This window comes from Myodes glareolus, chromosome 2 (genome assembly GCF_982192425.1).
Source record: "Myodes glareolus chromosome 2, mMyoGla1.1, whole genome shotgun sequence".
Lineage (NCBI taxonomy): Eukaryota > Metazoa > Chordata > Mammalia > Rodentia > Cricetidae > Myodes > Myodes glareolus.
In genome coordinates, this window is record NC_142027.1 from 68,967,495 (window position 1) to 68,988,260 (window position 20,766).

General features: G+C 42.8%; 1 protein-coding gene across 1 annotated transcript; it reads right to left on the reverse strand.

Moving 5' to 3' along the window:
• Positions 1-3,380: 3,380 nt before the first annotated feature.
• Smco1 (single-pass membrane protein with coiled-coil domains 1) lies at positions 3,381-8,333 on the reverse strand. Its single transcript, XM_085685437.2, has 3 exons — positions 8,192-8,333; positions 4,532-4,681; positions 3,381-4,129 (listed from the first exon to the last, which is right to left on the reverse strand). The coding sequence occupies exons 1-3, from the start codon at positions 8,239-8,241 to the stop codon at positions 3,685-3,687; spliced, it is 645 nt and encodes a 214-aa protein (XP_085541563.1). The 5' UTR covers positions 8,242-8,333; the 3' UTR covers positions 3,381-3,684.
• Between the last annotated feature and the right edge of the window lie 12,433 nt (positions 8,334-20,766).

The following is a 20,766-nucleotide window of genomic DNA, read 5'->3' on the forward strand; positions in this document are numbered from 1 at the left end:
TTTGCAACACTAACATTTTATAGAATGTGCTTTAGGACGACGAGCAAATATTGGCATTACAGACAAGAGATAGATGTTTAAGGAAAGCAGTAACAAAAAGTTGATGGTTTCAAAGTATTCCTGTAAAGATTGAAGTGGGGGGTGTATCGTTATGGTACTGACTAAAACTCAACAATTTGGAGATTTGGCTATTAATGATCTCTCACTCCTGATTTTTTGCATGCTGAGTTTGGGCCCTATACTCTGGAACTTCAGCATGAGTAAATGCCTATTAAGTTCGCTGTCGGGATCTGAAGAGCTCAGCAAAAGAGACACTTGCCTATAATCTCAGTCCTTGGAAATTAGTCACAAAAGGATTATTATAAACTAGCTTTTGCTACATACCTGGTTCCAAGCCAGTCTGGGCTATATGAGCAAGACCCTACCTCAGTCAGTCAGTCAGTCAATAACTGGATTCTTATCAATAGCCTACATTTTATTTAATATTAGAAAAGTAATATTTTCTAATATTAGAAAAGTATAAGAAAAGTATTTTATTATAAATAAAAGTATTTATATCTATATTTATAATATTAGAAAAGTACATAGTGGTGTACACTTTTGAACCCAACATTTTAGAGGCAGAGGCAGGAGGATCTCTTTTAGTGAGGTGCCAACCTGGTCTACACAGTGGGTTCCAGTACTACCCAAAGAGACCCTTTTTCTTTCTTTCTTTCTTTCTTTCTTTCTTTCTTTCTTTTTCTTCTTTTTGTTTTATTTTGTTTTGGCTTTTTGAAACAGTTTGGGAGCCTCTCCTGGAACTAGTTCTTATAGATCAGGTTAGCCTTGAACTCACAAAGATCCACTTGCCTCTGCCTCCTGAGTGCTGGGATTAAAGGCGTACACCACCACCGCCCCAGCGAGATCCTTTTTCAAAAAAAAAAAAAGTATTCTGCGATAGGCATGGTCACACATGTCATGCAATCCCAGCATTTAGGTAGTAAAGGCAGAGACAGAAGCAAGGGAATCTAGAGTTGGAGTCCAATTTGGGTAACATAGAGAGTTCCAGGTCTACCAGACTCTGGTTCAACTCCCCTGTGAATCTGTAAGAAGGCAGCTCACCAGAAAGTTGAACATTTGGGCCAGAGAATCCTTAGCCCTGTGACAAGTTGACATATACACGTCCTTCTAAGGCACAGACCCCTGATGTCTGCAGCCTTCCTTTCTAAAGACTTTTTGTACACTGTGTGGAGATGTGTCTCTGCCCTTCTTTGCCTGCCTAAGGCACCTTCTCATTGGTTTAACACAGAGCTGAGTGACCAGGCAGGAGAGGCTAGGTGGGATTTCCAGGGAGAGATAGGAACTCTGGGAAAGATCTGAGGTGTGGGAGATTCTCCAGTGAGAACTGGAGGAAGTAGGACGTCTGGTACTGAGGAAAGGTAACAAACCATGTGGTTAATTTAGTGTAAAAGATTAATATAAATGAGCTCATTTAAATTTTAAGAGTCCATTGGAAACAAGAGTAAGCTAAGGCCAAGCTTTCATAATTAATTAAAAAAATCTCCATGTTATTATTTAGGAGCTGCTAGTCCAAAGAAATACTTGTTATAGTCTGTCCTGGAGCTGTGGCTGTGAGACACCTGATACAGGTGCTGGGAATGGAACTCTTAGCCACTCCTCTATGTTATTTTTATGATTGACTAATTGCATTTTAATGGGTATTCAAAATTTAAAATGTTCAAAATGAACAGTCTGACTCCTGCTAGAGAAACATATCTACCTCTTCCAGACACCAAAGACAAACCAAAGAAGAGACTGCGTTCAAGTTCTGTTTGCTGAACCTGTGAGTTCTCTAGTCTTACAGGAACGTGAGTGTGGGATTTCTTACTGTAGCATGGTTGATTCAAAGGCGAGCCATACCATCTACAGCTCCCACCTCAGCACGGGATGACCCACAACAGCTTCATTTCTAGACTCCCAACCATGGTTCGCTGTTGGGGAATATTATTTTAAGGCGTGTTACATTTGTTTATGCTCCGGAACATTTGTTCAATGATGTAAAGATGGGTTGCTTTTGTTTATGCTGCGTTTGTCTAACTCTGTGAAGCTGGGATTCTCTGCCTGTCTAAAACACCTGGTGGTCTTATAAAGAGCTGAATGGCCAATAGCGAGGCAGGAGAAAGGATAGGTGGGGTTGGCAGGCAAAGAGAGGATAAAAAGAAGGAGAAATATGGAAAAGAAGGAACAAAAGAACCAGGAGAAGAGGATGCTAGGAACCAGCCACCCAGTCAGTCACCGAGTAAGATTACAGAAGTAAGAAAAGGAAAAGGCCCAAAGGGAAAGGTGAATGAAATAATTTAAGGAAAGCTGGCTAGCAACCAGCCAAGCTAAGACCAGGCATTTATAAGTAATAATAAACCTCTGTGTGTGATTTATTTGGGAGCTGAATGGCAGGCTCCCCAAAAGAGTAAAAAAAAAGAGCCAAAGACAGAAAGAAAAGAGCGAAGAGTAAGAGCAAAGAATAAAAACAGAGGACAACAGTCAACTGTCCACCTCCTGTATACTCCAGCATCCCTAAGACCAGGCAGAGCAAGATTGTGTACGGCTTGTGGCTGGGGCTGGAATCTCAGGGAAAGTAACATTGCCCTTTCCCTTCCATGAGGAACTGGCAATAGGCCTGATCTCATGGACATGTCCTAGGGCTGATCACAATGTCTGATTCACGACAGTGATGCCATGCTGTATCTGGAGGACAGGTTCCACTATCCAGTGAAAAGTATTTATTCCCTTTGGCTTTTGGCCTTTTAGTCCCCACACCACCGCAAAAAAAAAAAAAATAACTGAAGTATTACTGCAGAAGTGTAAATTTAAACTAATATACAGTATCTTTAAAAAATATCATAGGTAATATATACGTATATATAGTTGGTTTTGCCCCCTTTATACTTAACATTAAATATTTAAACAAAACACCACCAAATCTGAGAGATGATTTCATATAAATTTCTTTCATATTTATGTTTGCAGTATCAGGGATTGAGCCCAGGACCTCTATATACGAAGCATATCCTCTGGGCTACATCCCCAGATTCTATTTCTTTTCTTTTCTTTTTAAAGATTTATTTATTTATTAAGTATACAGTGATCTGCCTGTATATGTCCCTGCAGGCCAGAAGAGGGCACCATATCTCATTACAGATGGTTGTGAGCCACCATGTGGTTGCTGGGAATTGAACTCAGGACCTTTTGAAGTGCAGCCAGTGCTCTTAGCCTCTGAGTCATCTCTCCAGCCCCTCTTTTCTTTTTTTTATTAAATATTTTTTATTGATATTTATTGAGCTCTACATTTTTTTCTGCTCCCCTCCCTGCCTTTCCCCTCCCCCTTCAATCCTTCCCCAAGGTCCCCATGCTCCCAATCTACTCAGGAGATCTTGTCTTTTTATACTTTCTACTTCCCATGTAGATTATATCTATGTAAGTCTCTCTTAGTGTCCGCATTGTTGCCCCAGACTCTATTTTACTATAAAAAGTTTGCTTATTTTTTAATATGGCTACACACAAAATATTCACTGTATCAACTTGTCATAATTTCTTTAGTGCACCCCCCACTTTTGCTATAAAATAAGCTTACACTAAATTATTCATGTTTTTGTTTTTGCGATACAAACGACTGAAAGTGAAATTGCTGGGCCATAGGGTAACAGGTTAATCCTTGGCTGATGGTATCAACTCTTTTAGGGATGCTCTTTGGTTTTCAGGGGTCCTCACTGCTTTCCCCTTCTCAATGACCTGAACAGCCCGCAGCAAACCATCCTGCAGAGCCTGGTTCTTTACCATGTTGGTGATCATGAACGTAACATCTTTGATGTACATCTGTCGTACATTAGCTGCATAATGTTCTGCTTTGTCGCCATGCGCAAGGAAGAAGGTACAGAGCGCTGTGACGTCTCTCTCTTGCAGCCCATACTCCTCCAGAACTGACTCCCACACAGTTCTAACATGCTTGTTCTTGACTTTTCTTCTAAGGACAGAGGCTAAGGTCGGAAGACTTCTCACCAGGTCTGGAAGCTTCTGAAGCACTCGAGTGTGCAAGCAAATAAGGACTTCAATGACATAGCTGTATAAAATATTCAGTTCCATTGAGGTGAACCTATGAAAAAATGTGGAAAGCTCCTTAAATTGAATATTTAGTGTATAAATGTAAGTTACATTTGGTTAGGTTGGCTCAATGTAAACCCACTAGGAAACCAGCTATCCATTTCAGAAATACAGCCCGCACCAAACTGCAGAGCTGAGCTCTCAGGCCACCCATTGAACGAGCCTCCCATGGTGAGGGAATTCTGTTACTCATTCCTGCCAATAAAACCGGCAGGTAACAGATTCACAAGGTGGGCACTGTGGTGCTGGGCATAAAAACAGTGCTCAGATCAACCTTTTGTGAATGAAGGAGCCCAAGCATGAGTAATACCTTTGGGACATACTAAATTCAGTTTGGAATGGCCGCTGAAAGCTCTCACAAAGCCACAAAAGCCAGGATTCAATTATTGCTCACCTGAGGGCCAGAACTGCTGTCCATATCTCATCCTGGTCAGCTTGGCTTGCCAAAGTCTGGCTATGGTGTTCAAATTGCTGTATCAGATTGTCCTTGGCAATGTCTAGTTCTTTGAACTGTGCATCTAGAGCTTGGAGCTTGTTGTCTACTCTACAGGATTAAAGAATCAAAGTTAAGTCCAGGCCAGGGTAAACCTAAGACTGTAATAGATTACTTACAGCCCTACCAAATGTAGATGGGGACTTAGAGTTAAATGTGAACAGGGTTCCCATTGGCCAGGCCTCCTCTGATCTTGCTCTTCATATTGTCCGACTTCTGGATCATCTAGTTAGCTGTTTCCATGTCTTATGCAATACTTTGTGGTTCACAGAGTATCAACAAGCATTATTTCTCATGACTGTAAGTGAAGCTTCGGTTGTTGCTTTTTAAAGATGGATTTATTTTCTGTGTGGAGGGAGGGGTTGGAGTGCATGGGTGCAAGCCAGAGGATAACCTGTAGGAGTTATTTTCTCCTTCAACTATGCGGGTCTTGGGGTTTGAACTCAGCCAGTAAGACCTGGGTAGCAAGTGCCTTTACCAGCTCAACCATGTCACCAGCCCCATTTTCACTTTTTTGGTTAGAGCTGTACAAGTCCTGGTTCTTCCACTTTATAGATAAATTGAGTTTGGAAAAGACTATCACTTAAATGAATCGTGCTAGAACCGATAAACATTAATAAAGTAGCTGGCCCTGTTGACTTTGCAGAACCATTTCTACCTCAAGGATCAGCTCAAATTCTGTCGTGTGTGTGTGTGTGTGTTGATAGTGCTGGGGATTGAGCTTAAGGCCTTGTACCTTCTAGGCAAGAGTTCTACCACTGACCTATGTCCAGCCCTCCACTGTCTTCTTAAATCCACTCTCTGGGCAATCCTTCCCTGTATCGCCCAACATTTGTTTTAGTTTACATTGCATAAAGTATAAATTCTATACAGAGATCCATGGTCATTTCTTAGAGATATCATTTCTGTCCCCTCATAGCTAGCAGAGGCCTACCAGAGGAGGCTCATACACCTGGCCCCTGTGATGAGCAGGAGCTGTTGAGCCATCATCACATGGGGACTGTAGCAGCTCGGAGCAGCGATGATCACCAGGGGCCCTGGAGCACTGCGACTCTACCTAGATGAACCAGGAAGGGCTGGAGTGACAACCCGCTGGCCTGAAAGCACCACATCGTCTCTGATGAAGAAAGGGATAGGAGGCAGTTACCTCTCCAGTGACCTCAACACTCTGTGGCTGCCCCAGATTATGTCCTTGAGCATCTTCCCTTGGTCCTCAGTTTCTCCCAACAGTGACCGAGTTTCTCTCAGATGTACACTTTCGTCTGTTATGTGCATTTCCTCCCTCGACAGGAGCATCATACCCAACTGTCCTGAGCTTAACTTTATGAACTCTCCCCTCCATCTTCAGAAATTACGATGGAGGAACTTTCTCTCAGTTTTGGTTCCAATGTACACCTAGATAAAAGTTGGCATGGAATGTGTGTTTTATAGGAGCATGCAGCCAGTGCGGCTTCTATGCAGCAACCTCTGCTTTCAAGTCAACTATGCCACTTGACTGCCTTTAACTTTTAGACTTTAAACTATAATGCTGTAGAGCATTTCTGGCTTGAACTCTAGAGATGAACTCTAGCTTGTCAATAACAGTTTAAAATTGCAGAAATCCTTTGGAATATCCTGCCAAAAGACACGCAGACCACTCTGATAAATGTCTAAAGAGAATGTACAGACGTCTGAGCAGGTAAAGTTGCTTGCTGCTGGCCTGGTGACCTAACTTTAATCCCTTAGCCCCACATGGTGGAAGAAGAGAATCAACTCCTTCAAGTCTTGCTGACTTCCACATGGATGCCTGTGACATGTACAACCCCACCCTATCACATAAAAAATATATTTATTATATATTAGAGTTGGGTGGTAGTGGGGCATGCCTTTAATACCAACACTTGGGAAGCAGAGGCAAGTAGATCTCTGTGAGTTTGAGGCCAGCCTGGTCTACAGAACTAGTTCCAGAACAGTTACGACTACACAAAAACAAACAAACAAACAAACAAAACCCTGTTTAAAAACAAAAACAAAGTGTTGGAGAAATGGCTTAGTGAATACTTGTGCTTATTCTAGAAGACCTGGGTTCCAACTCCCAGCCCCCACCTGGTGGACAGCTCATAGCTGTCAATACCTCCAGTTGTAGGGATCCAATACCCTTTTCTGACTTCTGAGGGCACCAGGCACATATGGGTACACACAAAATAAATAAATCTGAAAACAATTTTTAAATTAAAAAATGTAAGCCGGGCAGTGGTGGCGCACTCCTTTAATCCCAGCACTCGGGAGGCAAAGGCAGGCAGATCTCTGTGAGTTCGAGGCCAGCCTGGTCTACAAGAGCTAGTTCCAGGACAGGCACCAAAACTACAGAGAAACCTTGTCTCGAAAAATAAAAAAAAAAAAAAGTAAATCCGAGTGTAATCTTTCCTATGACAATTCCCTAGCCCAGCTAACAGCCCCGCAGTTTACTCAGCTGTTTGAATTAGAAATCTAAAAATGATTCTCAGCCCTTCCCCAGACAACTGCTGTCTATGTAACCCATCTCATGTTTGTTATCCCCAGTAAGCCAGTCCATCACCTTTCACAGGTCCTAGGACTACAGGAAATCTTACTGGGTCCTTGCTCCAGTCTCCAATTCATCCTTCACACACTTCTCTAAAACCCTGTTGTGATTTAGATTTATTTCTGTATATAAGTGCTCTATCTGCATATATACCTTCATGCCAGAAGAGGGCATTAGATCCTACTAAAGATGGATGTGAGCCACCATGTTGTTGCTGGGAAGAGCAGCCAGAGTTGCTGGCTCAGTTAACCGCTGAGCCATCTCTCCACCCTATTGTGGTAACTAACTCAGTTAAAAATGTATCTTTTCTACCACCTGACTTTAGGGACAAATGGATCTCCTCAGCCACAAGCATAATGCCTCACACGTCCTAGTTGCTAATCTGTAATTCCAACCTGTCATGAGGCCAAAATGTAGTTTCCTCACTGTAAAATCCCTCCACTATTTATTTCCTCATAACTCACTCAGATGCCTTGACCCAGCTAAAGTACCCTTTGGGAAGAGCCACTTTCTTAGGCAAAATAGATTGATCCCTTCTTTAGTCTTTTTGGAACATCACCAGTATAAGGTCACGTGTATGAAACTGTATTTTTTTTAAAAAAACAATTCTACTATTCCTATAGGCTATGAGCTCCTTGAGGGTAACAGCCACATTTTACTAATTTCTGTAAATCTAGCATCAATTGAATGGAGTTTTAGCATATTAAAGAATTTTTTCTTGATGTGTGTGTGGGGGGGTGCACGTGCGCGTGTGTGCGTGTGTACAAATGCACATGCAGAGGATTTAAAAACCAGGATCTTTCAACCACACAAACATTCTACTACCAGGCTAAACTCAACCCCCTCCCCAGAGTTTTCTTTATTATTAGTTAGATATTTTTGAATCTGCTCTGAAGCACTTTGGCAGACACAGTTCTAATCAGCGTGTCTGTGTTCTTTGCTTATCTCTACCTCCATTCTTCACTCCCGTCTGACAACAGCAGACCCTGGCTTAGTCCCTCCCTGGAACCCGGAGCCACCTTTTCATTGCCTCCTTCAAGGATATCAGGGCTGTGGTTTCAGGGTTCATCTTCTTTAAAGTAAGGGAAGCAAGATGAAAACCCTAGAGAGGCTGAGATGCTGGATTTTCCGCTGTTTCCCACTCAGCAACAGGCAGCAGCAATGGGAATGTCCAATCTAAATTCTGCCTGAAAGGTCACTAAGTACATGAAGCTTTTAATAGCTTGAACATCCAAATATAGTTTCAAAGAGCCAATGGTGTGAACACAGGTGTCCTGGAGTGCACTATGACGTTTGCCTTTGAAAACAGAGCGAGCCATGGTAGAACAGCAAGCAGCCATAGGCAAACCCAACTTTGTTTATACTGGGAAACTTATATAGGGACATACAAACATTACTCTACCATTAAATTTGATGGAGATACTACTTTCATTTAAAAAAATGTTTATTTGCTGTGCATGAGTATTTTGTGTATACATGAATCTGTGCACCATGTGCCAGAAGAGGGCGACAGGCCCCCTGGAATGAGTTATCGACAGTTGTGAGCTCTCACGTAGCTGCTGGGGATCCAACCGAGGTCCTATAGCTTTTTTTTTTGTTTTTTTGTTTGTTTTTTCTTTTTTTCTGACAGGGTCTCTCTATGTAGTCCTGGCTATACTGGAACTTTCTGTGTAGACCAGGCTATCCTGGAACTCACAGAGATCTGCCTAATTCAGCTCCCAAGTGCAGAGATAAGGATGTGTGCCACTATGCCTAGCTAACAAGAGCTTAATTAACTGTGAGCCATCTCTTCAGGCCCAGGTTTCATATTTTAATAGCTTTTTACTAAATTACAATCAATACAAGTTTTTAAAGAATGCTTTACATTTTTTATGATGATAATTATGTGGGGGGGGATTGTTTGTTTGTTTGGTTTTTGGTTTTTCGAGACAGTAGCTTTGGAGCCTGTCCTGGAACTAGACCAGGCTGGCTTCGAACTCACAGAGATCCTCCTGTCTCTGCCTCCCAAGTGAGTGCTGGGATTAAAGTGTGCGCCACCACTGCCTGGCAATAATGGTGGTTTTAAAGTTAAAAATCTAACCAATGGTAGAAATTGAGAGCTTCTAGTAGTATAAAATGAGGAATTGATAGAAAAATACACATGAAACAGATACATATGTCTGTAATACAGTGGCTTGAGTCTGTAGTCCCCCTATCAGGAGACCAGCACAGGAGGAAACAGGAAGATCTTCCCAGCCTATGAACTCAAGGCCAAACTGGGCCACATCTCAGAACCCTTTCTCAAAACAAAAACTAAGTATTTGCTGTTATTATTAAAACATGCAGTAAACATGTTTTGGGTACATGCTTAGGTAGAGACTCTAAAAGTCACAGAGGGTGACAGTGGGTCACTGATGTGCTGGGTCATTAGGAGAATGCTCAGACTGGAGGTGGGTCTTATCCTTAAAGGAAAGCGTTATTCCTGGATGATCAAGGGGGAAAAGTGTGAAGTATTCTATAGACTGCACAATTTGTATGAGCAAAGTCACAGAGATGGCAAAGTAACTGCTTAGTTCAGGGGACTATGAGTAGATGTTTGTTTCTTTTTTGAGACAGGAACTTGCTGTAACTATATAGCCAAACTCTACCTCACAATCCTCTTTGCCCTAGCCTCCCAAGTGCTATGGCTACAGGTGTGTATCAGGCCCAGCTCAAGAAGGTATGTTTTGATCAAAAGATTCTGTTTGATTGAAAGCCCTCTAACACCCCTATATCTAGAGTCTGGGATGTAATATTAAGTTGGGGGCATCACCCCAGCCCCTGGCATTCATCCCTGTGGCGCCAACATAGTAGAAAGCTCCATCTTGGGCTCCTCCCCCTGGGAGTTGCCTTGGACTGAACTCCACCTCCAGGAGAGCCCACCAAGGGTTGACCCCTCCCCAGGGAAGGTCAGGACCACTCACACAGGCTATTTAGGCTTGCAAAGGAACACATGGTTGTGGGTTTTGCATGTCTCTCCCTCTCTGTCTTCCCCCTGCCTTGCTCCCAACCACCCGGGAGCGCTGCATTCATTAAACATGGGCATCTTTGATTTGGTCTAATTTGGTCTAATTGGAGTTATTTTTGTTTTGGCTGAGAGGCCCTCTTAAGATTTTTCCTAACAGATTTATGTGAGCTCAAGAAAACATTTATGCTCATAAGAACTAAGCTGTGTTTGTTCACTCACTGAAGAATTTATTCCCATCAATACTTATTGAACGTCATAAATGTTAATTAAATGGATAACACCTAAGAATAATGAGAAGGCAAAAAGCCTCCTCTCCAGGAAATATGGTATCAGAGAGGCAAAGGGATAACTGTAATGGATTATTAAAAATTGCTGAGGATCCCTGGCTGAGTCAGGCAGCAGAGATGCTACAGGCTGGTGGCAGGCAGCTGGTGCCAGTCCCAGGTAGGGACTGTGCACAAGACCGCAAGGCAGGTCTCTGGTCTCTGAAGGTGAGTGGTTCCTGGCGGTGAGCCATGTGTTGGTAGCGGGTGAGAGACAGATGGATAGACAGGCCATGCAGAGTGAAGTTGGATATTTGTTTAGTGGTTCTGGAAGGGAAGGGAGAAGGGAAGAAGAACACAGTGAGGGAGGGGAAGACATGGCTAAGGCTACAAGCAGGAAGGAAGACCTGCCTGCCTCAGCAGATGGGGGAGGGAGTGGGCGTGGCTTGCCTCTTAAAGAGACAGAACAGTCATTACAATAACAAAGCTAAACTGCTGCGGGAAAGCAAAGCAAACAGTCAACAGAGTGAAGAGACAGCCCACAAACAGAAGGATATAACCACAAACCACACATTACACAAATCTCCAAACCCTCAGCAGTAAACTGCTACTACTACTAACAACATAATTTTATTTGAAAAATTTGAGGTTTATTTTTTATGTATTCATGTGTTTTGACATGTGTGTCTGTGTACCATGTGCATGCAGTGCCTAATGCCCTGAAACTGGAGTTACAGATGGCTGTTAGCAGCCACTTGGGGGATGGGAACCAAACCAGAGTCTCCTGGAAGAGCAGCCAGTGCTCTTCACTGCTGAGCCCCAAAGGGCACAATTGTAAAAGGGCAATAAACCTACCTGAGGTTTTGAAACTGAAGGACAATGTGATGGCTATTCTTGTCAACCTGACTACATCTGGAATTAACTGAAATCCAAAAAGGGAGGACACACCTGTGATAAAGTTTTGCTTAATTTGAAGTAGGCTGATTCACTTCTACTCTGGATCCTTGAGATAGGAAGGTCCATGCCTTTATAACAGATCTTTGCTTTATCCCAGCCCCCAATGTCAGCAGGCATTCCCTGGGAACCCGCCAGCCAAGCCAGCCAGAGAAACAAGTAGGCCAGCATAGTAGGTTAGCTAAGAGCTTCATGTCTTCTCCCTATTATGCTTTTGGCCCTTTAAGGGGCAAGCCACGCCCACTCCTGGTCATCCCTGACTGTAGAGAGCCGTGTGATGCCATGCCTTACAGGTGGCGCTGATTCCCACCCTCCACCTTTCCAACGGTGAGTGCTCTCAGGTGTGAACAACTCCATATATGGCTAACGCTAAAGATCTGGCTTGCTTCCGCTTTTCTGGACCTATCTGCTTCTCCCACGTGGCTTGCTGGGGTTGGCTACCCAGAGGTTATTTGAGCTGTAGACTGGCTTTTCCCCGGGGCGAGAGGTTGCAAGAAGTAGTGAGATGGTGAGAAGATTATTCTAAGGTCCTGAATAAAAAACACAGTGAGAAGAGTCCGGTGTTGCGTCCTCATTGCTGATAAGACGGCGCGACACCTGACCTCTCCCCGCCATCTTGGAACACACTCTTACTGTCCTGTCTTCTTGAGGTTGCGCGCATCTCCCCGTTTCTCTCTCTCTCTCTCTCTCTCTCTCTCTCTCTCTCTCTCTCTCTCTCTCTTTCTCTCTCTCTCTCTCTCCCCCTGTCTCTGCTCCCCCTTTCCCCTTCCCCTCCATAACCCCCTGAATAAATATTTCAATCTCACTCTACATGTTGTGTCTGTCCACGTCTCTGTCTCCTGCCCGCCTGCCATGTGTCTGCCTGCCGCCACATGGCCCTCTTGCTGGGATCTTGCAGGGACCCACAGCCAGTCTCGGACGGGTGGATCGCAAGCCACTCTTCCGGGATGCACAGATTTTATTTTTTAAAGTATAAAATTGTTGCTGTGACTTGGATAGGTGCTCCTGCCCAAAATTCATCCCAGGGTCAGGATCCTAAACCGGGTTCTTTTTCCACTCCCATCACTGGCTTCAATCAGGCTTCAATTGGTGAGTCTCCCTGTTCGACTATGGTTGCCTTCCTTTACCAGAATCGTGTTTGGACTGGTCCCGGGGGTCAGTCCTCCCGCGTATTAGCACTGCACACTCCACGTGCAGTGCATTCGACTGGGAACCTGGGGTCCTCAGTTTCTTTATCTTTTTTTCATATCTTCTCTTTCTTTTTACTCTTCTCCCATCATCGTAAATGTCGCTCGGAGAGGCCAATTTGCATCTCGCTTATATTTCTCCGGAAGACGTTCCGATATAGGCCTTGGATGCTGCTGTTCTGCGGGTTTTCACAATTCTGGCTCTGGATAGCAACCGCCCATGGTGGGTGGCTCCCAGCTTTTAAAAATTCCAGCCAGCTTTTCAATTCCAGCCATGGCATGGTGCAGTTTTTTCGGTTCCAGCCTTTTGCTCCCCTCTGTGGCTTATGGTATGGCATGGCGGCTCAGCAACAGGGCAGATCATGCCTTTAGGTCCCTCTCATTAAGCTTAAAATCCTTACAGCTCAAAAATTATAACCTTTTCATACAACATGTGGCTGCCACCATTTTGACTGGGGTCAGGTGACTTTATCGCCATCTTTACTGAGGGCCAGGTCAGGTGACCAGATTCTGCCATCTTTACTGAGGTATTACCTGTTGGATTCCTCAGTGTTAAGTATACCCTGCCTTGTCTCCCGGTTTTCACTAAAATCCTCTTGTTAACTCTGTTACTGGTTTTTATGCAATGGCATGCTTTTGATAGGGTCCATCAAAATCATGAACATTGCCCAATTCCTGTTTACTCTTTCTATGTATAATAATTGTTCATTACATCTCATTTCAGACTACAAAATCATAACTCTCATATTTTAAACTGGTATGTACTTTTAAGTCTCTTACAAAAATGACAGAACTGACAATAGTAGAGAACAGCTTAATAACTATTGTCAGTTCTGTCATCGACCTTATATTACAAACAGTTTTTTTCCTTCCATCTGCCTTTTTACAAATGTAAATCTTACCCGTTAAGAGCCAGTACAGTCAAGCTCAGACCTAACCTTCCAGACAGATTCTATACTGCAGCTGTACCTAATAAACAGCCCTCAACTGCTCAGAGATCTGGGAAATGTGATATTTAAATATTTAATTACTAAAAAACTTTTCATAACAAAAAGAGACAGGTTGGCTCCTAGCAGCAGCACTCTGTTTCCTCCAAGAAGACAGAAGACAAATGGGCACAGAATAACGTCCATCTGCAGTCACAGAGCAATGTCCATCTGCAGTTCGCTTTGACTACCAAGTGATGACCATTGGGCAAAACTGCCTTTCACGTAAACTGAAGACCTCCAGACGTGGACAGAATTGCTGGAATCAACAGCCTAGCTGCTCAGATCAAGGTACGCTTGTCTTCCTACAGATTTCTTAGCCCACAGGGTCTTCTGAAGCCTGACAGGCCCTGCACTAAACAGCAAAGGTCAAGTGCAACCTTCAGCGACCATGGAGGACCCAAAAAAGAGTAGCTCTGGGTGCTGACCAAGTAAGTTCTCTGTCATTTTTTAATCAGTAACTCAAGTAAAATCTTATCCTTCTCAAAGATCTCTGACAATCTGATAGCTGAGAGGTTTTGCCAGGTTACCTCACCAAATAAATACTTTTCATTGTACAAAAATATGCCACAATCATTATATGTCTAAAACCTCTGTTTTTACAAACCCAAGGAGTTCTTGTGAGTTCCAGGGAGCCAAATTAAAGAACCCACCTTAAACAGGTCAGATACATTCCCCTCAATTCCCTGGTCCTAAAATTTTTTTCCCTTAATTTAACTTTGTTCTTTGTTCTGCCAAAACCTTAAACAGGATAAGAGACACCAGACATTTCCATGCCATAGACACCAGTCAGAAGCAAAGAGACCAGCTATGCCAGGATGTGGCCAGAAGCCAGCCTTCTCTCAGGTCCCCCCCCACCCCGCAAAGATGACGCCCACAAATAAGCCGGAAGCAGTCTTGAGAATTTGCCACCCCAATTCCTTCAAACTGTGGTGTCTAATCTCCTGTTTTTTATTATAAGGAAGACCTGGGAATGTTATGCTTTTGGCCCTTTAAGGGGAAAGCCACGCCCACTCCTGGTGATCCCTGACCTCTCCCCGCCAACTTGGAACACACTTTTACTGTCCTGTCTTCTTGGGGTTGCGTGCATCTCCCCCCCCCCCTCCCTGTCCCCTTCTCCCTTCCCCTCCATACCCCCCTGAATAAATATTTCAATCTCACTCTACATGTTGTGTCTGTCCACATCTCTGTCTCCTGCCTGCCTGCCATGTGTCTGCCTGCTGCCACATGGCCCTCTTGCTGGGATCTTGCAGGGACCCACAGCCAGTCTCGGACAGGTGGATCGCAAGCTGCTCTCCTGGGACGCATGGATTTTAAAGTATAAAACTCCCTACCTTCTCCACATCCAGTGTCCCAACGCCATGAGCTCTGTGGCAGACAGTTGTGGCTCTCTTCACTCTCATTCCCATTCCCAGGGGCCTAGTGGATCCTGGAGGAACCGCCTGCTTTCCTCCCTGCTGTGGACTCCCTCAGGCTGCTCTCCTCCTAGTGCACCCCAATTCCTAAGTGTCAGCTCCCAACACCTAGAAACACATTTTACCTGGAGCCCACAGTGCTCATACCCATCCGGATCCCAGATTTCCCTATGGGCAACACACAGTCGCCACAAGAACCGGAGAGGGAAACAGAAACCAAGGAACAAAATACCCACAAAGACAAGACCAGAAATCAGCACCTAGAATTACAACCTTTCCAAATGCAGACACATAGATGCCAGCATAAAAACATAATCAATGACAGCCAGACAATGTGTCTCCACTAGAGCACAAGCCCTGTCTCAGCAGACTCTGGGTACCGCGACAGAGCTGAAGCAGAAGACACAGACCTTATAATATCCTTTATAAATATGAGAGACACCCTTAATGGGAAAAAGCAAACCCAGCGGAATGAAGTGAATAAAATAGTTCAAGACCTGAAAGTGGAAACAGAATCAATAAAGAAAACCCAAATAGGGGCTGGAGAGATGGCTCAGTGGTTATGAGCACTGGATGCTCATTCAGAGGACCCAGGTTCAATTCCCAGCACCCACATCTGGGCAGCTCACAACTGTCTATAACTCTAGTCCTAGAGGATCTGACGCCCTCACACAGACATACATGCTAGTGAAACACAAGTGTTCATAAAAATAAATCATTGAAAGAGGAAAACCAATCAGAGGGAAATCGGACACTAAAAAAGTTAGAGACTTGGACAGCAATGTCAGAGGCAAGCCTCACGAACAGAACGCAAGAGATGCGAAAGGGAATCTCAGACACTGAAGACATGGAGAAACGGACACATGGGCCAAGGACAGTGGTAAGCCTAAAAACTTCTGGCACAAACATCCAAAAAATCTGGGACACTATAAGAAGACCAAATCTAATAATCTATGAATAGCGGAAGGATGGGACTGGAGAGATGGCTCAGAGGTTAAGAGTATTAACTACTTTTCCAGAGGTCCTGAGTTCAATTCCCAGCAACCACATGGTGGTTCACAGCCATCTATAATGAGATCAGATGCCCTCTTCTGGTGTGCAGGCTAGCATGCAGACAGAACACTGTATACATAATAAATCTTGGGGGAAAAATAGAGGAAGGAGAAGAAACTCAGTTCGAAGGCACAGAAAAGAATTTCAACAAAATCATAGAAGAAAATTTTGCTGACTAAAGACCAGGCATGGTGGTGCACACCATTAACCCCAGCACTCGGGAGGCCAAAGGCAGGCATATTTCTGAGTTTGAGGCCAGTCATGTCTACAGAGAGAGTTCTAGGACAGCGAGGGCTACAAAGTGAAACCCTGTCTCAATAAACCAAAAAGAAAAAAAAAAGCATACAAAACACCAAATAAACCAGACGTTGGTGGTGCACACCTTTAGCCCCAGCACTAGAGAGGCAAAGGCAGGTGGATCTCTGTGAGTTCAAGGCCAGCCTAATCTACAAATTGAGTTCCAGGTCAGCTAGGGCTGTTACACAGAGAAATCCTGTCTTGAAAAACCAAAAAGATTAATTAATTAAAAAAAACACCAAATAGACTGGACCCGAAAAGAAATTCCCCTTGGCACATAATAATCAAAACACTAGGTAAACAAAACAAAGAAAGAATATTAAAAGCTGCAAGGGGGAAGGACCAAGTAACATAAAAAGGCAGAATCTATTCAAGTAACTCCTGATTTCTCAATGGAGACTCTAAAAATCAGAAGGTAATGGACAGATATTCTACAGACTAAGAGACCACAGATGCCAGCCCAGACTACTATACCTAGAAAAATATTGAGGTTTATGTTAGGGAGTTAATAGCCTTAAACCTCTCAGTTTTCAGACGGACTGCTAGAGCAGGTAAAAACTGGCTAAAGCTATCTGAGGGTAAATAAAATAAATTAGTTCATATAAATCATTCTATCAAGTCCCATTTATTCTTCCCACACTCTCTCCAATGCTCTCTTGATGTCTTTCTTTGGATGTTCTTCGCTCTTCTTCCCTTCCCACAAGGTTTCCAGTTCATATACCCACATAGTTAACAATTTTTTGGTAAATAACAATGATACCAAGTATGCATTTCTTATGGCTAACAGGATGGATCAAAGACTGACAAGGTAGGCACCTTATGTCTCAGAAGGGACATGGCTGTGAAGATCCCTGGCAGATACTGGGAGGATTAGGATGGAGCTTGGTCCTCTGGGCTAAGCATCACAGTGCTGTATCCATTAGCTTCAAGGTGAGAAGGGATTTCTTTCTCTGGGGCTGGGTTAGCAACCCAAGCTTTTTGTCCTGTATATTTTAGGAGTAAAGGTACAAAGAGTTAATTTCCTAGACTAGGACCTTGTATCAAATGAAAGGTGAAGATAAGTACAGAACATTAATAGTTTGTTAGGGTAGAGAAAAGGCCAGTAGGTTATATGCTATTGAGTCTATTACTAGAGAATTCAGAACACCTAGACCTGTTTATCAGTAGGAGCAGACATACTGTCTCTCCTGCTCAGGGCTCCTTTCTTGTCAATGAGTCCTATCAATAAGGATAATTGTGGGGGGCTAGCTTTATGTTGAGTTGACTATGAGAACAAAGGTTTGACTGAGTGAATATGGTGAATATGTTCATACCAGGGATTCCCCAGTCAGTATAGGAAAAGTCAGGTTGAAAGAATGATTTATAAACTGCTGGGATAATTTGGGATAAATCCCATTATGGAAGGGAGAAAATGTCAAGATTTCTACAGAATTGACAGCAACTATTCTAAAGATAGGTGTTCCTGAAGCCCTGTAAGTTGGGTTCCCCATAAATTGTACACTTGTGGGTTTGTCTATGAATATGTCAGCTGTACATTCACATTATAATACTTGTGGCTCAAATTAGCAAAACTTTCCATCATAATGGATGAAGAAAATAAGACATTCCATGACAGAAACCAAATTTAAGCAATATCAACGTATAAACCCACTTTACAGAAGGCACTAGCAGAAAACTCCAACATAAACAGATTAACTACACTGAAGAAAACACAAGGAATGAATAATCCCAGACCAGCAAATCAAAAGAGGGGAAACACACCCACTCACCCACCACCACCACCAACAGCAACAAAATAACTGGAATCAACAAACACTGCTCATTGATATCTCTCAACATCAATGATCTCAATTTTCCAATAAAAATACACAGACTAACAGAGTGATTGTGAAAACAGAATCTGTCCTGTTGTATCCAAGAATCACACCTTAACATCAAGGATGGACATCATCACCTCAGGGTAAAAGGATGGCAAAAGATATTCCAAAGCAAATGAACCTGTGAGGGTCTGAATAAGAATGGCCCCCATAGGTTCATGTATTTGAATACTTGGTCACAGGGAATGGCACTATTTGCAAGGGTTAGGAGTTGTGGTCTTGTTAAGGAATTATATCTCTGGGGTGGGCTCTGAGGTTTCAAAAGCCCATGCCAAGTCTAATGTCTCTCTACCTGTCTATCAGGATGTAGTTCACAACTACTTCTCCAGCACCACGCCTGCCATGCCTGCTGCTATTCTTCCCACCACAGTGGTAACAAACTAAACCTCTGATACTGTAAGCAAACCCCCAACTAAATGTTTTCTTTGAGAAGAGTTGCCTTAGTCACACTGTCTCTTCACAGCAACAAAACAGTGATTAACACAGGACTTAAGAAACAAGCTGGTGTAGTCACTTTAATATCTGAAAAAATATAATTCAAACCAAAGCTAATCAGAAGAGATGGGGAAGGACACTACATATAGACAAAAGGAAAAATCCAAGAGGATATTGCAATTCTTAACATCTATGCACCAAACACAAAGGCACTCACGTTCATAAAAGAAATACTACTGGGGCTGGAGAGATGGCTCAGAGGTTAAGAGCATTGCCTGCTCTTCCAAAGGTCCTGAGTTCAATTCCCAGCAACCATAAAAAAAATGATAAAAAAAGAAATACTACTAAGACTTAAATCACATATTGATCTTTACATTTATAGTGGGAGAATTCAAATACCATACTCTCACCAATTGACAGGTCATCTACATAAAAACTAAACAGAGAAATGCTGGAGCTAACTGACATCATAAAGCTAACAGCTATTTACAGAATATTTCACCCAAAGGAACAGACCTTCTCAGCAGCTCACGGAACTCTCTTTAAAACTAACCACTTGCTTAGACTCAAAGCAAGCCTCAATATACACAAGCAAATTGAAATAATTTTCTGCAGGATGATTCAACATACGAAATTCTGTCAATGTAATCCACCATATAAACAAGCTGAAAAATAAAAAATCACATGATCATCTCATTAGATGCCGAAAAAGCATTTGACAAAATACAACATCCCTTCATGATAAAGGTCTTGGAGAGAGCAGGGATACAAGGAACATACCTAAACATAAAAAAGGCCATATACAGCAAGCCAACAGCCAACATCAAACTAAATGGAGAGAAACTCCCAGCGATTCCACTGAAATCAGGAACAAGACAAGGTTGTCCACTCTCTCCATATCTATTCAATATAGTTCTTGAGGTCCTAGCTAGAGCAATAAGACACCAAAGGGACTTCAAGGGGATACAAATTGGAAAAGAAGAAGTCAAACTCTCACTGTTTGCTGATGATATGATAGTTTACATAAGTGATCCCAAAAATTCTACCAAGGAATTTCTACAACTTATAAACACTTTCAGCAATGTAGCAGGATACAAGATTAACTAAAAAAAAAAATCAGTAGCCCTCCTGTACACAGATGATAAAAGGGCTGGGAAAGAAATCAGAGAATCAACATCCTTCACAATAGCCACAAATAGCATAAAATATCTCGGAGTAACTCTAACCAAACAAGTGGAAGACTTGTATGACAAGAACTTTAAATATTTGAAGAAAGAAATTGAAGAAGACACCAGAAAGTAAAAAGACCTCTCATGCTCTTGGGTAGGCAGAATTAACATAGTAAAAATGGCAATCTTATCAAAAGCAATCTACAGATTCAACGCAATACCCATCAAAATCCCAGCAAAATTCTTAAAAGACCTCGAGAAAACGGTACTCAACTTCATCTGGAAAAGCAAAAAACCCAGAATAGCCAAAACAATCCTGTACAATAAAAGAACTTCTGGAGGCATCACAATCCCTGACTTCAAATTCTACTACAGAGCCGCAGTACTGAAAACAGCCTGGTATTGGCATCAGAACAGACAGGAGGGGCTGGAGAGATGGCTCAGAGGTTAAGAGCATTGCCTGCTCTTCCAAAGGTCCTGAGTTCAAATCCCAGCAACCACATGGTGGCTCACAACCATCTGTAATGTGGTCTGGTGCCCTCTTCTGGCCTGCAGGTATATACACAGACAGAATATTGTATACATAATAAATAAATAAATAAATATTTTTTTAAAAAAAGAACAGACAGGAGGACCAATGGAACTGAATAGAAGACCCGGATATCAATCCACACATATTCGAATACCTGATGTTTGCTAAAGAAGCAAAAAATGTCAAATGGAAAAAAGAAAGCATATTTAATAAGTGGTGCTGGTATAACTGGATATCAACATGTAGAAAAATGAAAATAGACCCATATCTATCACCAAGCACAAAACTCAAGTCCAAATGGATCAAAGACCTAAGCATAAAGCCAGCCACATTGAACCTTATAGAAGAGAAAGTGGGAAGTACACTTGAATGCACTGGCACAAGAGACCACTTCCTAATAGAACCCCAGCAGCACAGACACTGGGAGAAACAATTAATAA

What these genes read in the sequence shown, in the direction of transcription:
- Smco1 (XM_085685437.2), bottom strand. Translation starts at nt 8,241, where the DNA reads ATGAACCCTGAAACCACAGCCCTGATATCCTTGAAGGAGGCAATGAAA. An exon ending in TTGAAGGAGGCAATGAAAAG is followed by an intron (nt 4,682 to 8,191) that starts GTGGCTCCGGGT and finishes TTAATCCTGTAG; the next exon opens with AGTAGACAACAAGCTCCAAG. An exon ending in ACAGCAGTTCTGGCCCTCAG is followed by an intron (nt 4,130 to 4,531) that starts GTGAGCAATAAT and finishes ATTTTTTCATAG; the next exon opens with GTTCACCTCAATGGAACTGA.